This window comes from Aythya marila, assembly GCF_965140915.1.
Source record: "Aythya marila genome assembly, chromosome: 7".
In the NCBI taxonomy this organism is placed as follows: domain Eukaryota; kingdom Metazoa; phylum Chordata; class Aves; order Anseriformes; family Anatidae; genus Aythya; species Aythya marila.
Genome location: NC_139048.1, coordinates 109,736 through 128,488, shown reverse-complemented (window position 1 = coordinate 128,488; position 18,753 = coordinate 109,736). Strand labels below are relative to the sequence as shown.

Here is an 18,753-nt window from a genome sequence, read left to right as displayed (position 1 = left end):
AACTCTGATAACCTGCTCTTACAGGACATGATGACCATTGTGACAACAGTTAATACTTGTACAAATGTAGTAGAGTTTAAATATCATATTTAAAATTCTCTCTCCCTCTTCCTTCACAATAAATAATACTGTGAGACCAAAAGAAAGAAACAGAAATATAAAAAGAAGGAGAAGGAGGAGAAGGAGAAGAAGGGTACACTAGCTTCTGATTTCAGAGAAATAAACATTAAATGAAAAACAAAACAAACAGTGCAGAATGAAAGCAAATTAGAGAAAAATTATTTCAAATTATTTTTTAGATTCTTCTTTTCCCACTACCATTCCTAGCTAAACATATGAACTATCTGATAACAATCAGAGAATCATTAAAGTTGGAAAAGACTTTCGAGATCATCTGGTCCAACCATCATCCTACTGCCAATGTCCCCAAGCACCAGGTCCAACCTTTCCTAGAACACCCCCAGGAATGATGATGTCACCACTTCCCCGGGTAACCTGTTTCAATGTCTAACTACTCTTTCTGAGAAGAAAAATGATTTGTACTAAAAAGAAATAACTTAGTAAATTATCATCTGTGTTTGATAATAAAACAATTTGTTAGAGTTGGTAAGTACCTGTATGCTTTCCATTCTAGATCACTTTCAGGAAAATCTAAAACATATTCTGAAGGATGTTGGCTTTTATCTTCTGTAGGTACAGTGTGGTCATTCAGCTCAATTCCCTGCAATCTTAATAAATGAATCGTTGCCTGGAAAGATACAAAGAAATACATTTTCTACCTGTGTTATCTACGTGAAAATGGACTCTGACTTCTTATTTGTGTCTACACCTCTTGAAAAAAGAAAAAAAACAAAATGTTGTTTTTGTTGTACAACATCTGAAGATGTACAGGCATACAAAACCAATTATATGAAATAATCTTCAAATTACTTATGCTTAATTTTATTAAATAAATAACTCAAATGAGAAAATGAAAATATGCCATATATATACACACAAATATATTTATCATGCTGGAACTTTAAGGATCCTGGAACATAATGTCACATGTCAAATATTTACAACAACATCCCTTGTAAAAAAGTGTTAAAACCATATGCAGTGATACTATAGTTACTTTCACACAGTATTTTTATACAGCTGCTTCACAGAACTACTTCCTCTAATGTCTGTGGAGACATAAAATAATGAATCTAACTCAAAATTCTACTGCTGTAAGATGAATATCCCTAGAATTAGACATACAACCAAAGTTAAATGAAACAAATATGAGTAACATCTGTGTAGGTTGATTACCTCTGCATTAATAAATCTTATTTCTGCTAATATTCTGAGTAAATCTCTTTCAAAAGAAAAGGATTTAGCAGGTAGTAATAACTCTCCTGGTAAGCCATCACCTTGGTCATCATCCATCATAGTTATACTAGCTTTCTTCTTCTGTGCTAAAAAAAAAAAAGTTAATTATTATTAACACGTAAATCTGACAAAAATTACCTTAATTTTAGAATTTAAATATCCCTGTATAATCTGAAATCCACAATAAAGCATTCACAAGCACAGATTTGAAGTTACTTCACTCAGACTACATCTCAAGTTTAATATTCAGTGATAGATCTAATTTATTAGTCTTTGTCCAATAATTTTAATCATATTTCAATATTCCAAAGTAACATTTTAGTTTAAGTTGAAAATTACATGTGTTTGTTTTCATAAAACCTACAGACTGTTAATTTGAATGAAGAGCTCCTCATTCCTTGAGCAATCATACATATTCACTTCCCCAGACTAGCCATGTTTCATCTCTCATCTCTTTTTCAAACTAAAGGAAAAAAAAAAAGTACTTATCAGGAACTGAGGGCAACCATGCACCAAAAGCATCATTAATAGGACCTGGTATATATCTGTAACACTATAGCACTTTGAATTATTTGCCTTCATTCAGGCCTGATAATACAGCAAGTCTTTTTCCAGAATCTTCATATTGCCCAAATTATCTTTGCCCTATCTTCAGTATATGTTACATATAGAGAAGACCTTCAATTTTTCTCACCCACTAATCCTAGGATTAGAAGTAGTAAAGGATGAAACAGAACACAGAAATGAATGTTGCCAACAGTCCATTGCACCTGGGTCAGGGCAATCCCAGACATGAGGGCAGACTGGGAGAAGAACTCATTGAGAGCAGCCCTGCAGTGGACTTGGGAGTTCTGGTGAATAAAGGTTCAACATGAGCCAGCAGTGTGCACTTGCAGCCCAGAAGGATGTGTGTGACCAGCAGGTCGATGGAGGTGATTGCCTCCCTCTACTCTGCCCTTGTGAAGCCCCACTTGAAGTACTATCTCCAGACCTGGAGCCCCAAGCACAAAAAGGATGTGGACCTGTTAGAGAAGGTCTGGAAAAGGGCCACAAAGTTGAACGGAGGACTGGAGCACCTCTCCAATGAAAAAAGGCTGGAAGACCTGGGGCTCTTCATCCTGAAGAGGAGAAGGCTCTGTGGAGACTTCATTGCGACCTTTCTATACTTAAAGAGGTCTTACAAAACAGATGGAGAAGGACTCTATTTGGGTAGACAATCTCCTCCCTCACCTCTTTTGATGCAGCCCAGGATGCAGTTGGCATTCTGGGCTGCAAGCACAAACTGCTGTCTCATGTCAAGCTTCATCCATCAGAACACCCAAGTCTTTCTCTGCTAGGCTGCTCTCAATGAGTTCATCCAGTCTGTACTCCTGTCCGGGATTGCCCCAACCCGGGTGCAGCACCTTGCACTCAGACTTGTTGAACCTCCTCAGGTTCACATGGGCCCACTGTTCTAGCTTGTCCAGGTCCCTTTAGCTGGCATCCCTTCCTTATGTTGTATTGACTGCACCACTCCACTTGCATCTGCAAACTTGCTGAGGAACAACTAAGAACACTGATAACGATCTCAAGAACACTAAATAATGATCTTAAAGGTCTTTTCCAACCTAAATGATTCCACGATTCTATGCTTCTAAATATACATACTTTAACTAGCTCAGGCCCAAAGCTTATATTTAATAGCATCACCTCATAGCACTGTCATTGAATTATCATGAAAAGTGAAAATAATTTCCAAACCTCTCCTTCCTAAGCTTTTCTGCAGTTGTTAATTTCTGAGAGCACACATTGCCTTCTACATTTCTAAACTTCTTGAAAACAATGTGCACAATATTCATTGGAACACTATACCTTTACACTGGCTTACTCCTTCAAGTGACTCTAATAAAGGAGGAGAAAGTTCACTTTATGACACTCAAAATAATGTTTTCACTTACTTTTTTTAGGTTTTGTTGCTCTCCTAAACAAAGTGTCATCATACAGGAGACAAAATCTGCATGCTGTACGGCAGACATCCCACACTTCTTGTGTACGTGCAACTTTTGCCAAATTTGCCCAAAGTCTAATTCTATCAAAGAAAAAGCATATGTAAGATCACTTTATAACCAGAATTATCTTCCACACTTTAGAAACCACAAAAATCATGTCAGTTTTGATGGCCACCATAAATAAGATTTTAAATCTAGTAAACATTAATATGTGGAAGAGTTTTTATCAGTAACAAATATAACACTATGACTTTACTCACTTAAAAAAAATACCCTCAGCTTATCAAGATTGCAAGAAAAAATATTTTGGAGAATAGCTATACTGAAACTTTTAAAATGTGTTTGTGACATATCCCTAATTATCTATCTTATAAAAAATAAACTAAATTAAAACAAGTATTTCAAAAGCAATGCTGAGAATTTCAAAATGAGTCTTGAATACAAGTTTGGATTTCAAATTGTTTAGAAAAACACTGTTTAGATTTCATTCCAGGATTTTTTTAATGCTGCAAACAAAACAAAAAAAAAAAAGACAAACAAACAACAACAAAATTGTTTATAAAATAAACAATAGAATTATATAAACATGCTGAAAACAAAGTCACACAGAATCACAGAAAGGTTTAAGTTGGAAGAGACCTCTGGATGTTACCTGGTCCAATCCTCATGCTCTAGCAGGGACAAAGCTATGATTTTCCTACAGATCAGTATTTCTGACACTCAGAAAGGACTGTGTGGTTTATCAGAAAAGATGTAGCATGCAAAGTGGTACAAGAACCAAAAAAGACGCTTCAGCAAAGTTTCAGCTATGCATCAAGTAATTCAGCCTTAATCCACCCATTCTTCTGTGTGTCCAGTTTCTATCAACAGAATAGGTGGTAGGGGGAAGGTTGCACCAGATGATCTTGGAGGTCTTTTCCAACCTTAATGATTCTATGATAAGAAATTCCCTTATTAGACACTTCTACGCAAAAAGAAAAGAGCCACATCTTTTCTGTGGTAATTACCTCTCTTTGTCATTTTCCTTTTTTAGGTGTTTCAAATGTCCATCAACTTTGTCCACACTTTTAACATGATGTTGTGCTTTCGCACAGAGGTAACTTACTTGACTCTGACTATAACCTGAGGAAACTTACAAAGAAATAAGAATTTAATGTAATTTTTTAAGTACCAGAGTTGAAACAAATCTAAATGAAAGGTATGCATTTTGATTCACAACTACTTTCTGAAACTCCTGAAATCCAGTCCTTTTTTCAATCCCTCAATCTTTCCCAAAGCCAACCAGCCAATCAAAATGAAAAAACCACACCCGACTAGCATCTATTCTGTTTTTAATTTATCTGCATAGATAGTTTCCCCATATAAAAATGGATTTATGTTTTTTTAGCCCCAAGGTCTCTTTTCTGACAGGACATGCATTGCTCTAATTAAGCTTCAGTCAAAAGGAAATTGATGTAATATACGGAATGTTACATTCTGGCTGCATTTTAAGAACACTAATCCAATGAAATACGTTTTTGCTCAGTAGCAAAATTTATTCTTTGTGTTTTTTTTTTTTTTTTGTTTGTTTTTTTAAATTTGAGAATAATGACTTTTTTTCTCGTAGTCAACAAGATATAGTTATCTAGGAAAAAGTATTAAACAGAAATAACCAACACAGAAAAATGACACAAGGGAGGAATGAGCTGCCCTCCTGAGGTAGAAAATCAATCCAGTGATACAGAAAAATCAAAAAGATTTTTTTTTTACTGTAATGACATAGAGGAGATGCTATTTATTAGAATACAAATAACTTGATATGATTATTTGGGAAATCAATATTCACTTGAATCTAAGCCATGATTGCTAATATTACCTAGACTAAGTTTTCTGTTTCAAATGAATACTGGCTGGATTGCTGAGATCAAAGGGTATTTGCAAATGGAGTTAAATCCAGCTGGCAGCCAAGTGGCCATAGTGGTGTTCCACAGGGGTCTGCATTAGGGCCAGTTTTGTTTAATCAATGATCTTGATGAGGGGATCATTTAATCTTGATGAGGGATAAAATTGCAGACAACACCAAGTTGGGCAGGAATGATGATCTGTGAGAAGGTAGGCAGGCTCTGCAGATGGATTTGGGTAAGCTAGATTTATGGACCACATCCATTTGTATGGCATGCAACAAGGCTAAATGCCAGGTGATGCACTTGGGTCATTACAACCCCATGCAGTGGTATAGACCTGGGGAAGAGTAGCTGGAAAGCTGCCTGGAAGAAAAGGAGTTGGGGATGTTGTGTTGGTCAATAGCCAGTTGCACATGAACCAGCTGTGTGCTCAGGTGGCCAAGAAGACCAACAGCATCCTGGCTTGTATCAGAAATAGCATGGCCAGAGGTACTATGGAAGTGACTGTCCCTCTGTACTCTGTACTTGACACACCTTGGGCTGGGCACCTCGCTACAATAAAGATATTGAGTTTCTGGGAAGACATTCATAGAAGAACAGCAAAGCTGCTGAAGGGACTAGAAAATATTCCTGGCTTTAAAACATGAATATAACTGAAACTGCTTAGACATATTTACGTTGAAATGAGGAAGGTATAGGTTCTTATAATTTTTGTTTAAAATACTTTGCAATGCATATGACAGAACTGTTACTTAACTACACATCCAGATTGACAGACAGAAATTTTTCAGCATTAATACATGACAGCTATATCATAGAATTATATTCATTTTTCATTCTCTAATTTTTGCCACAGAATTCAGTAAACTTGTCACTCTATTTGCGCTGTAATATTCCCCACATATTGCCACTATATGTTATGTCCGTTCTTTGAGGTTGGGCAAAGCAGTAAAAGTTAAGTGTCATAATTTTAGCCACACACATACATTACCTTTAGCTTCATTTTCACTATCAAGAACCACCTGAAATAAATCAGGAGCTAGTGCAAGACCAGCATTTACCAGAAGGGATCTCTTTTGTCTCACATTATTCTTTTCCTTTCCCCTTTTAGCCTATGTAAATAAAAGAACTAAATGTTACAAGGTTCATTTAGACCTATTATAATGCTATTTACATTTTTATTACATTAATATATCTTACTTACTAAACATGTAAGAATGTAGATCATACATCATAGACTTTGGTATTTTGAGCCAATACAATATAGGAATTGTTTTTCTTAGCATATCTTAAACAACATCCTGCAGTATTATTACTCTATATACCTTATTGTATGACCTGTCTTAATGTTGTATTTCCTTAAATAAAGAACAGTATTTATTTAGAAACCAAAAATAATATATCTGTCGTGCAATAATTAGGACTCACTATGAAATATAAAAAATCCCTAGTGTACCCAGAATTAGCTTAAGTCAGAGGAAAATTAAGTGCTTTCTTTAAAAAATATTTAAATGGAATAAGCTTGTGTGAAAAAAAAATAATAAACTAGAACAAACTACACCAAAACTGTCATAACAATAATATAACAATCGTACCAGCAGCTTTCCAATACTGCTTTTTAGGTTCAATGAGCATATCTCAATTTCTGTGAATATCCCCAAATGGTGTATAGGTGAAATTTCTTTTAGCAAACTACCAAATCAGCTGCCAATATGAATTTTGTTCATGTGCTGAAGGCATCACAACAATTAGATGTAATAACTCTTGAAAATGACTACACTGTGACTTTAGATTGTATTACTGGATTTATTATCTGTATTTTCTCACATTTTAAAGTGTGATATAATACTGATTTATCTTCAGTCCAGATGGGAGATTCAGCTATTTGGCCACTGCTCCTCTCATTATTTATAAAAATGTTCCACACAATGAAATTTTAATTGTTGACAATTCTGAACATGCAAAACCGTAACACTGAGTTTCTTTTTTGCAGATGAGTATTTCTGCCAAAGGATAATGCTTTTTCATTTTTTTCATAAACAGGTGGTTTGACCATAATTGGAAAAAATCCTCCATCATAACCATTAATCTTCAGAGTATGAAGCAGTGTGATGACCAGAGGGAAAATCCAGAGAGCTTTCAAGGCAACCAACTAATGTTGCTGAAAGCAAGCCCGTGTTAGCTCTACTAATATGCAGTTCTACTAAATGGCTAACTCTTCTCTGCCAGAATTTAATAAGCAAACCTATTTCAGCTACTAATCTTATTCTGTACGATTACCTGTTCAATCATCATTAGCGCCTGATCCTCTAGACGCTCAGGAGACTTATACAGCATAGCGTACAAAGAAAGACGGTTAAAATTCAATCTTAGATGTTCTTGATACTGCCCACTGTTATCTAGATGTATAGCTTTCTGTAAATGTTGCACAGCAATCTCAATTCTATCCCCATCTTCTTCAATACGAGCAATTTCCATGTGAACTTGGCAACGTAACAAAATCAGCATGCTATGGAATAAAAATTCAAATGTAATCTGTTAAACGGAGCAAACTAAAATTGTTAGACCTAAAAATTAACCAAAAGCACAACCCAGTAATAAAAAGTGACAATAGTATGAAAATATACTCAATTTTTGACTTAATATTTCTTTCATTTTCATTATCATGTCTTTGTAACGAAATGATTATGAAAACTTGTTGTGGTTTAACCTGGCTGGCAGCTAAGCACTACATAGCCATTCACTCACCCTCCCCTGTCCCTCTGGGATGGGAGAAGAGAAACAGAAAGAAATGAAAGCCTGTGGGTTGAGATAAAGACAGTTTATTAGGACAGAAAAGAAAGGAAAATAATAACAGCGATAACAGTAGTACTACTAATAGTGTGTACAAAACAAGTGAAGCACAATGCAATTGCTCACCACCCGCTGACCAATGCCCAGCCTATCCCCAAGCAGCCGGTCCCCCCAACCCAGCCAGCCACCCCATATTAATTGTTCAGCATGATGTGATATCATATGGGATATCCCTTTGGCCAGTTTGGGTCAGCTGTCCTGGCTCTGTCCTCTCCCAGCTCCTGCTGTACACCCAGCCTCCTCACTGGCAGGGCACTGAGAGAAGCTGAAAAGCCCTTGGCTTAGTGTAAGCACTGCTCTGCAACAATTAAAACATCACTGTGGTATCAACATTATTCTCATCCTAAATCCCAAGCACAGCAACATACCAGCTACAAGGAGGAAAATTAACTCTATCCTAGCCAACACTAGGACAAAACTCAACTGCATTTTACTTGTTAATGCCGCATGAGAAAACACAGCCAAAAGGAAGCGACACATCTTGTAAACTGACTGATCTTTGTGTTTTAGCAGAATTCTTCCTTAATACCACACTTCCCATTCAGAAATGCCCACTTTGGTTGACAGATGAAGTGACTGGATTTTTAACCTGCTTAACTTCTAGCAACGGCGTGATCGACACTTTTGATAATACTTCACACTCTAATGATAACATATAAGTAGAAGCTTCTAAAAATCTAGTCCTGATTGCAGTTTCTTACCACTTTTATAAATGCAGCTCATGACAGGTTTACATACTCACTGCAGTCACTGCCCTTGCCCAGACTGCTGAAAACCACTCCATGAAGTCAATACATTTTCACTGAAAACTGCATGCTCCCCAGACTTGGGTACATTACACTCCCAGTTTATCACCTGCCTGACGAAGCTGTTCATAGCAGCTGTAAGCTATAAATTATTTTAGATTATTTCCAGGCAAAAATAGATAGATAGATAGATAGATAGATAGATAGATAGATAGATAGATGGATAGATGGATGAAAGCAATGTTAGGAAAAACAGAACAGAAGGAGGGTTTTCAGTGCCTCTAGGATATCAAATGTATTGCAAAAAACTAATGTGTGCCTACATTAGAATAAAGCTGACTGAGCAGCAAGTATTGCCCTTATGCTGCTGACCAAAGCAGTTAGAATTAAAAAAGTGGTGTTAGTACAAGAACCTATATTCCAACACATTTACATGAATGGGACCTATACTTAAACAACTAATGAGGAAATGTACACAGTATATGCAGATGTTAACTTGTTACAAGCTAGTGCAAAAATTTTCAGACTCTTCACATCATACAGTTTGAGTTTTTATGAGTTTGATGCCATGTTTAAATTGCTTAGTTCTTTATTATGAGCTGTATTTTCTTTTCAGTCATTAGAGATTTCAAAGTAACTGATAAGAATGTACACAGCATAAAAAGCTACCTGTCAATCTCTTCTAGGACATCAGCAACTGCTATCAAAGGTTTTCGCACATGTTGATGCAAATTTTGTTGTAGTAGTGGTAAGCATAGATTCCACTGGGTTGTGCAAACAACCTGAATCACATAAGGATCTCCCAACTGAACCGCATGTTGCAAGGTTAACTCAAGATTTTTTATCAATTTCAGCTGAGCCTATACAAAAGAAAAATTGTTTAGCATATACTGCATTTAATGAATACATCTTCTTACATACTCCTCTAAATTCTAAATTTAGGCTCCTACTTTTGATGCTCTAAATTATAACCAAGTCGACTGACTATAAAAATCTAAAAAAAAACCTTCCCAGTGTGACAATTTGTCAGGAATAACCCAAATTTTTCAGAAATAAGGATTTGCATAAGATTGCCTTTAATATGCAATAATACATCTTCCATAAATGTAAAATATGAAAGAATATAGTATTGCCTTTGCATGTTTCAATGCTACCATCTTTACTCTTAGAAATTAATATATTATGAATCTTTATTATCAGACTGAAGACTTAGGAATATATGACTATTGTTTATTTCTCTGTTTTATTCTTGCCAGCCCAACGTCCTTCTTTCTTCTTGGAAGACCAATCAGAAAGAATATAATGCTTAAAGCAATTTCTGATCACTGTAATGGAATTAAGACACACAAGTCCAGTGCAATTTGCATATTTCACAAACTAAGCCTTTTATTTTTCTCTCAAATCTAAAGAACATACCTCAACAACTCCTTTGGTATAAGTCACTATTTTAGGGCCAAATTTTTGAATTTCATATTCACATTCCAGGCATTCTACTTCAATAAGTTTCCCTTGTTCCTATGAAGGATTGATACAAAATGCTGATTTTAATAATTAAAAAGGAATATGATTCAGACTAAAACAATGCAATGATGCTAATACTGCATTGTAATACCTTTTTGAAAATCCAACTGTACTAGCTAATTAATTGAAACACTAAAAGAGGGATTAGAATTTGTTATAGCATAGTGTTATTAAGATGTTATATTATTGGAATAAAGAAGAGATAGTTGAGACAGTAATGAATAATCTTAATGGGTTGTGCAACTTTTAAGTGAAAGTCACTTTAACACCCACTACTTCTAATGGAGATGAGAAGGTTGGTATAAAAGCAAGACTTCTCTACTGCTGCCACTGAAGGGTTACTTGCTGTTACTGTCTATACAAATATTGAAATTAAATCCTAATGAACCCTTGATCTAGAGAATTTAAACACATTCTAGGTGAATGCAATTTAAACATGTTCTAGGTGAATGCTATGTAACTGTGTACAACCTCAGACTTGTTGGAATTTTTCAGAAAAAAAAAAAAAAAAGTGAGGGGCCTGAGGCAGACATCTGGAATGAAAAATTTCAGTTAGGGTAAGTAAAATCCACATTACAAGTAACTCACAATAGGATCATTACAACAGAAATATGGACTGGTATGTTTGGCAGTATTTGCCATTACAATTTCATTATATGCACTTGAATATTTCAGGTCAGTAAGGACTTACATGGGCATCACAACACTATTGGGCACTTTTACATACTTTTTTTTTTTTTTTTCCCTGAAAAACTTACTTTTTATCTGAATACAGGGGTGAACAGTTCTGCTTATCAATCAAGAAGGAAGTGAAAAAATTGCAGAGCTAGGTGGACATAAGAATCAAAAAAGGATATATACATTGAAAGACCAGTTATTACAGAGACCGCACAAAATTTCCATCTAGGAATACATCTAGTAATAATGATATTAATCAGTATATAAGCAATGCAGAGAAGACGACAGAAGAACCCAGAACCATCAGCATTATTTTTAAAGTAGAATCATTGTCAAAAAAAAATCATTTCTAATTAATACTTACAGTAATGCCAGCTTTCTTCAATTCAAGTATACAATCATGTGTAAGCTTAATGCAGTTTACTTTCACAGAAAAACGAGCCAATTCCAGGATCAAAGGAATTCTTCAAAAACAGAAAAACATCACTTCAGAGAATCACACACTCCTCTTTAATGGAATCAGAAAAACATTATATGAAACTAATTTTGTGCAATATATCTGAAACTCTTGAAGATATCTGAATATTAGAAGATGTGATTTTACCAGTAATGCTTGCAGTCAGTAAGGAAAAAGATTGAAGATGGTTGGATGAAAAATACAAAAATTCAGCTGTTTATGGAAAATAACTAGTATACCTCTAATGTAAAAAAATGTTTCTGAATAACATAACACAATGAAGGATTAAATGCATGCAGCACAAAGATGGTGAAATAGGAAATGGGTTAAATTGCAGGTAATTCTGCAAACATAATGCAGTCAACTGGCACACATCTTGAAACAGTCAAATACAATGGTTAATTCCTTAAAAAAATAGGAACACACTATTCTCATGGTAGGACACTTCTGAATATTTTGGATCTCAGTAAATAACCAAATGAGTCCCAATGTCTGCACTAGAGGTAATAAGAAAACTGAGTAGAGTCAGAAAAGATTGAACTTCATATGCAAAAATGTAGTATTACTTCCATATTTAACAGCTGTGATCTAACTACTAGAATAGAGTTTGGTTTTGTCTGCATTTAAAATAACACTGTAGAATTAGGAACGATTCAAAGAAAAGCTAAAAAAATGCATTAAAAACTATTGTGAGATCATAAAAAAATCTTTTCAAGATTTTGTCACACTTTGCTGGAAGCAGCATCAGCTTCAGCATCAACTTTCAGGGACAAGTAAACTCACTTCATACTGGCAACAGATGCTGGAGGTACATCACACTGTTTCAGAAGTTCATATAGAGAATACAGAGTTGCGGTGGCATCACTTGGAAATTCATTTGTGTCCCACTGCCTGCAATATGTTACAAATTGATCACTTTTTATCACAGGAAATATTTCAATTTTTTAATTCAATAATAACTCTCCTAACTTCAGAGCAGATGGATCTTAGTCCAATATATTAGTGGATTATCTAGACTACAAAATATTATAAAAAATAAAATAATAAAATAAAATAAAATAAAATAAAATAAAATAAAATAAAATAAAATAAAATAAAATAAAATAAAATAAAATAAAATAAAATAAAATAAAATAAAATAAAATTCAACAAAACTCACTTCAGTATACCAAGTAAGGTTCTTGGAGAACCAGATACAAAGCAGAAAGAGCAAAATATTCCAGAATAAGAATATTTGAGGCAGTACATTTTATTTGAAAGGCAAAGAAATATGGAGTGCAAAACTCCTTTCCCTTAATGTCAATATAAATTATTCCACGATGAAAAGAATTAGTACTTTAAAAAGTGGAACTGTTGAGACACTGAAAATCATGTGGAATTCTGTTACAGTCTAATTTTCAAAATTGCTTTCATGTAAAATTTAAAGTTTTAGAAAATACCATGCTTCCCATCCTTGTGATTCATCCATTATATTTCAGACGTGATTCCTCTTCTCTATCTTTACTTTCTTATATATGACTTATGTACCAAGCCCCAATCTGCTAGATACAAAAACATCTTCCACTCTCTTGTAAATTCTTTCACTTGAAACTGTTGGTACAACACACTATTCTACACATTCCCCAAGAATTCTCTCACCTTTTAGCTTTGGCAGTTTCCTGGACAGGACTGAGCTTCACTACTCAAAACTATTTCCATTAGAGAAACTAATCTCTGTAGTATGGTCTTCTACTGGCATATGAGATAACAGAACCCGACTCTACTTCTGTAATATCTACTATCAAAACCCAAGTGAAAGGATATAGTTTAGTACTCACGATTTTATCATTTGCATTTTATAAATCACTGACAAATGGATGGAATTTTGTATTTCCTTCTCTATCTGGGAAATATCCATTAGTTTGTGGTATACCTATAAAATAATAATTTCATTATTAATCCACTAAATAAGCCAGTGAAGGACAGACACTCAACAGGGCTAAAATAAATCATGTATGTTGATTGTAGGCTTTCAGGGCAATGGAATTTAATGGACATTAAGGGCAATGAAATTACTATGATAATCTATGTTGTTTTGCATACATACCGCTTAGTAAAGCTGTATTAATTTTCATATGCTGAGAATCATAAGTATTAGCAGAAATCTAAATCTGGAACTATTATCTGAGTTAGATTTCTAATTAATCCATTTTTTAGAACATTCTGATAACACTCATTCTGAAATCATCTCATCCAGATAAGGGAAATTAGACATTCAAATTTAACTGCAACTATAAATTAAATATAACAAAAATATTACAAAGAAATTACAAGGTACTGTAGTTACTTCAATTTATCTGTAGAGTCACATATTAGACAAGTAACATCATTTCTTTTGACTCTCTGACACTGACTGTCCATAGCAATCAATAATGATTACTTAAATTGTAATGGAACACTGCATTTTGTAGGACTTGATTACTCTGTCATTAAAGCATCCAATACTGTAGGTCATACCTCTGTAGCTCTGCTGATAAACACAGCCCAAGGAAACTTTTAGAACTACTTTATTCTTCTAAGACCAATGTTAAGTAGTTTTGTTCAAAATTGCCTCTAAAAAAAATACATGTACAAAAATAATTTGGATCCTTTGCCTAAATGTCATTGCTTCACTGATTTCATACCTCTGAAAGGTCAATAAGGTTCTCTTAATTCAAATGTTAAAGAACATATAACATAAACATAATCTTTTGAAATGCAGTGGAAACGCATAAGTAAGACAAATAAGAGTGTAGCAGGGAACATAGAAGGAATGCTTAAGAACATGACTGCATGCAACTCCAAAAGTTTTATTTGCCTATTTCTGCTTTTGTCACATCTATCTTCACCCTCTTATTTCCCAAATGAAGGTCATGCAAAAAAATGTGAACTAATATCATATACTTTAATTCCCAGAACTTTATAGGGTTCACATTGGGTCATTTAGGTATATTTCAGCATTAGAATAGTCAACAAAACCTAAATAGAGCCTAGATTATTTTTTTCCCAGTGGCATAAAACAGGTAAAGTTACACCCTTTACACCATCTGTGATAATAGCAGTTATTCCCACACAGATTTTTTAGGCGTAGCAAAAGTTTTCCCTATAATATTATGGTGTACTGAAATAACATGGGGCAGTAAGGAGCTGTTTAGCTTGGAGTATGAAAAATACAAACAATAAAAATATCTGCTTATTTGGTGTATCATTTGTTAGTTCAAAACATTTAAGTACAGGAAATAAAATACTTAAATAAAACAAGGTTGTTAATAAATGTAGAGAAAGCTCCTGTCTTACTGGGAATTTTAAATATTTTACAGCATTACCATTAAAGAAAATATTTGAGAGTATTTATCTGGAGCATTTTCCTTAATAAAGACTGCTGCAGTCGATGAAAACTCTTTTGCTTCTTTCAGTTTTGAAGCATCGAGGAGGCACTCAAGTAAATTTCTGCAGATTAAATAAATATTTGTATTAAACATTTATCAATGTTTTTTGAAACAATTCTTATTCATATTTTTTCAAGAGACTCTTTATATTCAAGGTACCACTCTTAAATGCAGTACAATCAATTAATGCTATAAAGCATTGATTCAACAAAGAGAACTTCTAATTTTTATGCATTTGTTTCTTCCAGAAAATACACAGCTCTTAATATGCATTTATTACAGATCACAAAAATAATCTTGGAACAGGAGATTTTTCAGAACACTCTGCACAACAGGACACCTGGAATTAAAATGATCAATGATTTAACACTTCATGAAGAAAAGAAAAAAAAGGTGAGCTGCATTCTGTGGTTCTCCATTAACTACTGGAAAGGGTAGTATTTCAAAGTCATCTAGTAAAAGAGAACCCATACATGCTGGAAACTTCAATGTTTTCAATCCTTCGTCTGTTTTCACTGAAAAAGAGCCTGTGGCTTCATAAAATAAATAATAAAAATACCATAGAAATAATAGTAAATGATTCCATAAAAATATAAAAATACAAATATAAGAAAAAATAAAGGTTACCATTAGTTTCATACCACAAATTCATTGTGCACTTTCTAATTCTCATCAATACCTCAGCAAGATTATGTTTGTTATTAAAAAACTGTATTGTATTCTATATAACCTTTAGTGTATAACATGAAATGTTTTGATTTTTTATTTCCCTCCAGTTTCAACTTAGAAAGAAAACACAAAAAAGACTATACAGCAATAAACTATCAAGTCCATAGACCAAAGAAATAGAAAAGTTCACAAAGAGAAAGTTAAAAACTGTGGTAGACATGTATCAAGAACTGGAAATGGTCTGTATAATAGCAGACCCAAATACCTCTAAAGAAAGGTTGTCTGATCTTGAAAAATTATATAGACACTCTTTATTTTGCACATAAAACTGGTTCTCTGTTATTTGTAAAGGCATCTCAGTGTTTATGATACAGCTTTACTCAGAGAATCCAAGACAATGATGTAACAATTCATCATTGTTAACTGATATCGTTACATCATTAGTAATAATGGGTAATAATGTGAATTGTTATCAGAGTACCAATAGTGCACAGTTTTTGGAATGTTTGTTTTTTTTTTTTGTTCGGTTGTTTGTTTGAAACACTTCCATTTATATCTTGTTTAGAAACAAAAAACAACCTGATTCTGTGTTCAGTTCTAGAGCCAAAAAACATCAATGGCAAATTAATTTAATATCAGAATCAGGCATTATATAAATATCAATTTATAACTTTCTGTTTTCCTTATAGTCTGTAAACTAGAAGACTTAGGCACTCTGCCTGCTTTGCTTCAGTCTTCACCAAAAAAAACTCTCATGCCTCAGTACTCTCAGTTTCTGCTCAACCAACATTGTTTTTTTAATTTATTTTTATGAGGGTTTTGCATATAATTTGCCATTTCTTTTGTTGAAATTGAATACCAAAGACTCAATAGTATGACTAAGCTTCTAATATTGCTTTTCTTTAGTGATCATAGACTTAATGAATTTCTTAGCCAACATGTGCTGCTCAGTCCATAAATATCTGCTCTTATCAGCAAAAACTTCAAATTATCTAACAGATAGCTCTTGTTCTTAAAATGTGTATCTCAGTAAAATCCGAATTGCAATCAGAATGCAAATCAGATGCTATCAGTTCAGAGAGGCTGAGGGGAGACCACATCGCTCTATGCAACTACCTCAAAGGAGAGTGTCGGTCTTATTTCTCAGATGACAAGTGACAAGACGTGAGGAAACAGCTTCAAGTTGCACCAGGGGAGGTTTAGATTTGGTATTGGGAAGCACTTCTTCATGGAGAGGGTGCTTAGGAATTGAAGTGGACTACCAAGGGAAGTAGTGGATTCCCCATCCCTGGAGGCATTTAAGAGAGATGTGGACATGGCAGTAAGCGACACAGTTCAGTGATGAAACTCAGTACGTTGGGTTGACAGTTGAACTTGATTATGAGGGTCTTTTCCAACCTGAATGATTCCAGGATTCTGTAAGTGTGTGGTATATACACTGTTCCATACACAAAGGGAAGTCAGATTGAGACCACTCACAGCTCAAACAAAAAAAGAAAGAAATTTCCAACAGATAGTGATAATTATTTATAACATACCTTTCTGTAATTCTGGAAAAAAATATTTGAACGCGATGTATCAAAAAGTAGCAATTTCTTCAGTCTCTTAAAAATAACAGCTATAGCAGAAAGTAACAACATACTATTTAAAAACCCTGTGATTCTATCTGTCTTTTAAAATGACATTTAATCAAATTGTATTTTTCACTGTCTTCTACAAGCCATAAGGACTTTTCAGTCATGCTTAGTAAGACTGTCCTTGAAGTGAAACTACCTTTGATTGTCCTTGAAACTACCATGTACTTCTTCAGCCACAAACTGTCTTCAGTGAAAACCATTTGCTAAAGATTCTGATTAGAGCTAATTATTTAATTCAGTGTAAATTACACTATACTCACATCTTAACACTACAAATGCAGAAAAAGCTAGGTATTTCCTGAATAGGACAGAAATCAGCTAACAAATTTCAGTTATGACATAGGTGTAAACGAGTCAGTAACACATTTTTATCCAACCCTGGATTACTAATCTCCTCCCTAAAAATTATTAGACTTCTAATTTTAATTTTCTTTTTCTTTTTTTTTGCATAAAGCTTAAAGATATTCTCTGAATTCACCCTGTTGGGAGGTTTAGTTCTCAATAATTACCAGAAAGAAAACCTGCCAGTTTAAAACTTAGCAGCCTTGTTTATGCAAGTTTCTCTTTCACATAACTTTTTGACTTCTGTTTGTCATAAGACTGGTTAAAAAAAAGACCTATTTCATTTATACTTTGAAACATTAGGCCAAGCAGTTTATTCAAATTAGTACAAGTAGCCTTTAATTTAATATTGAAGAAAACTACATATAAAACTAATTAGGAAGAGAAAGGCTTGATCTGAACTAGTTACATTAGTAAGAATCATACAGAACCAGATAGTACTTAAAACATGTGGCTAACAACATGAAAAAAAAAACACACAACAACACAAAAACATCACTACTGGTGATGATTCATCTCTGTTTTCTTGATGTTGCACTTCCAATATATTTATTCTGCTCACTGAACTTATTTTTCTTAAAGTTTCATTTCAACGTACAGCTATAGACTAACAAGAGAAAATACAGTAAGAAAGATAACTAAGATAAGGATATATATAAAATCTTCAGAATGAAGAAGTAAATTAGAAGATACACTCTCACAGCTTTACCAGGCTGTTTCTGTCTCATCAGGTATCAGAGGATAGAAGAGGATAGAAGATATTTGATTGTCTATTTAAACATTATGTTTCCTTACCTGAAGAAAAAGGTTCTTAAAGAAAACTGGAGTTTGTATTTCTCCTCACTTCAAAGGACTACACATAAGCAATGTGTTGAACACTATATCTGAAATGACTGTGACAGTTCAGATAGGACTTGGGGTCTGACTGCATCTGCTACTAACATTTTAACCTCAAAGTCAATATTAAAAGGAAGAATTATGTGTATATTTATATATTGTTAAAATGTTATGAATTATGACTCCCAGAGTGGTGAAGCATTGGAATGGGCTGCCCAGGGAAGTGGTGGAGTTCCCTGCCCCTAGAGGTATTTAAAAGATGTGTGGATGTGGCACTAAGGGACATATTATAGTGATGGAACTCAGTAGGCTGGGCTGACAGTTGGATTGATGATTTCAAAGGTCTTTTCCAACCTAAATGATTCTATAATAAAATAAA

The 18,753-nt window shown here is 34.0% G+C and overlaps 1 protein-coding gene across 1 annotated transcript in view; it reads right to left on the bottom strand.

Annotated features, from left to right (window-relative positions):
- CFAP46 (cilia and flagella associated protein 46) overlaps positions 1–18,753 on the bottom strand; it is a gene marked incomplete at both ends in the record, with an annotated part of 73,005 nt that overhangs the window by 48,398 nt on the left and 5,854 nt on the right. Inside the window, 12 exons of the mRNA XM_082764624.1 lie at positions 615–748; positions 1,297–1,442; positions 3,294–3,424; positions 4,352–4,475; positions 6,219–6,339; positions 7,508–7,736; positions 9,496–9,686; positions 10,243–10,341; positions 11,390–11,489; positions 12,266–12,373; positions 13,300–13,394; positions 14,827–14,950. Coding sequence (XP_082620750.1) covers positions 615–748; positions 1,297–1,442; positions 3,294–3,424; positions 4,352–4,475; positions 6,219–6,339; positions 7,508–7,736; positions 9,496–9,686; positions 10,243–10,341; positions 11,390–11,489; positions 12,266–12,373; positions 13,300–13,394; positions 14,827–14,950 — 1,602 coding nt within the window. The remainder of the gene's footprint in view (positions 1–614; positions 749–1,296; positions 1,443–3,293; positions 3,425–4,351; positions 4,476–6,218; positions 6,340–7,507; positions 7,737–9,495; positions 9,687–10,242; positions 10,342–11,389; positions 11,490–12,265; positions 12,374–13,299; positions 13,395–14,826; positions 14,951–18,753) is intronic.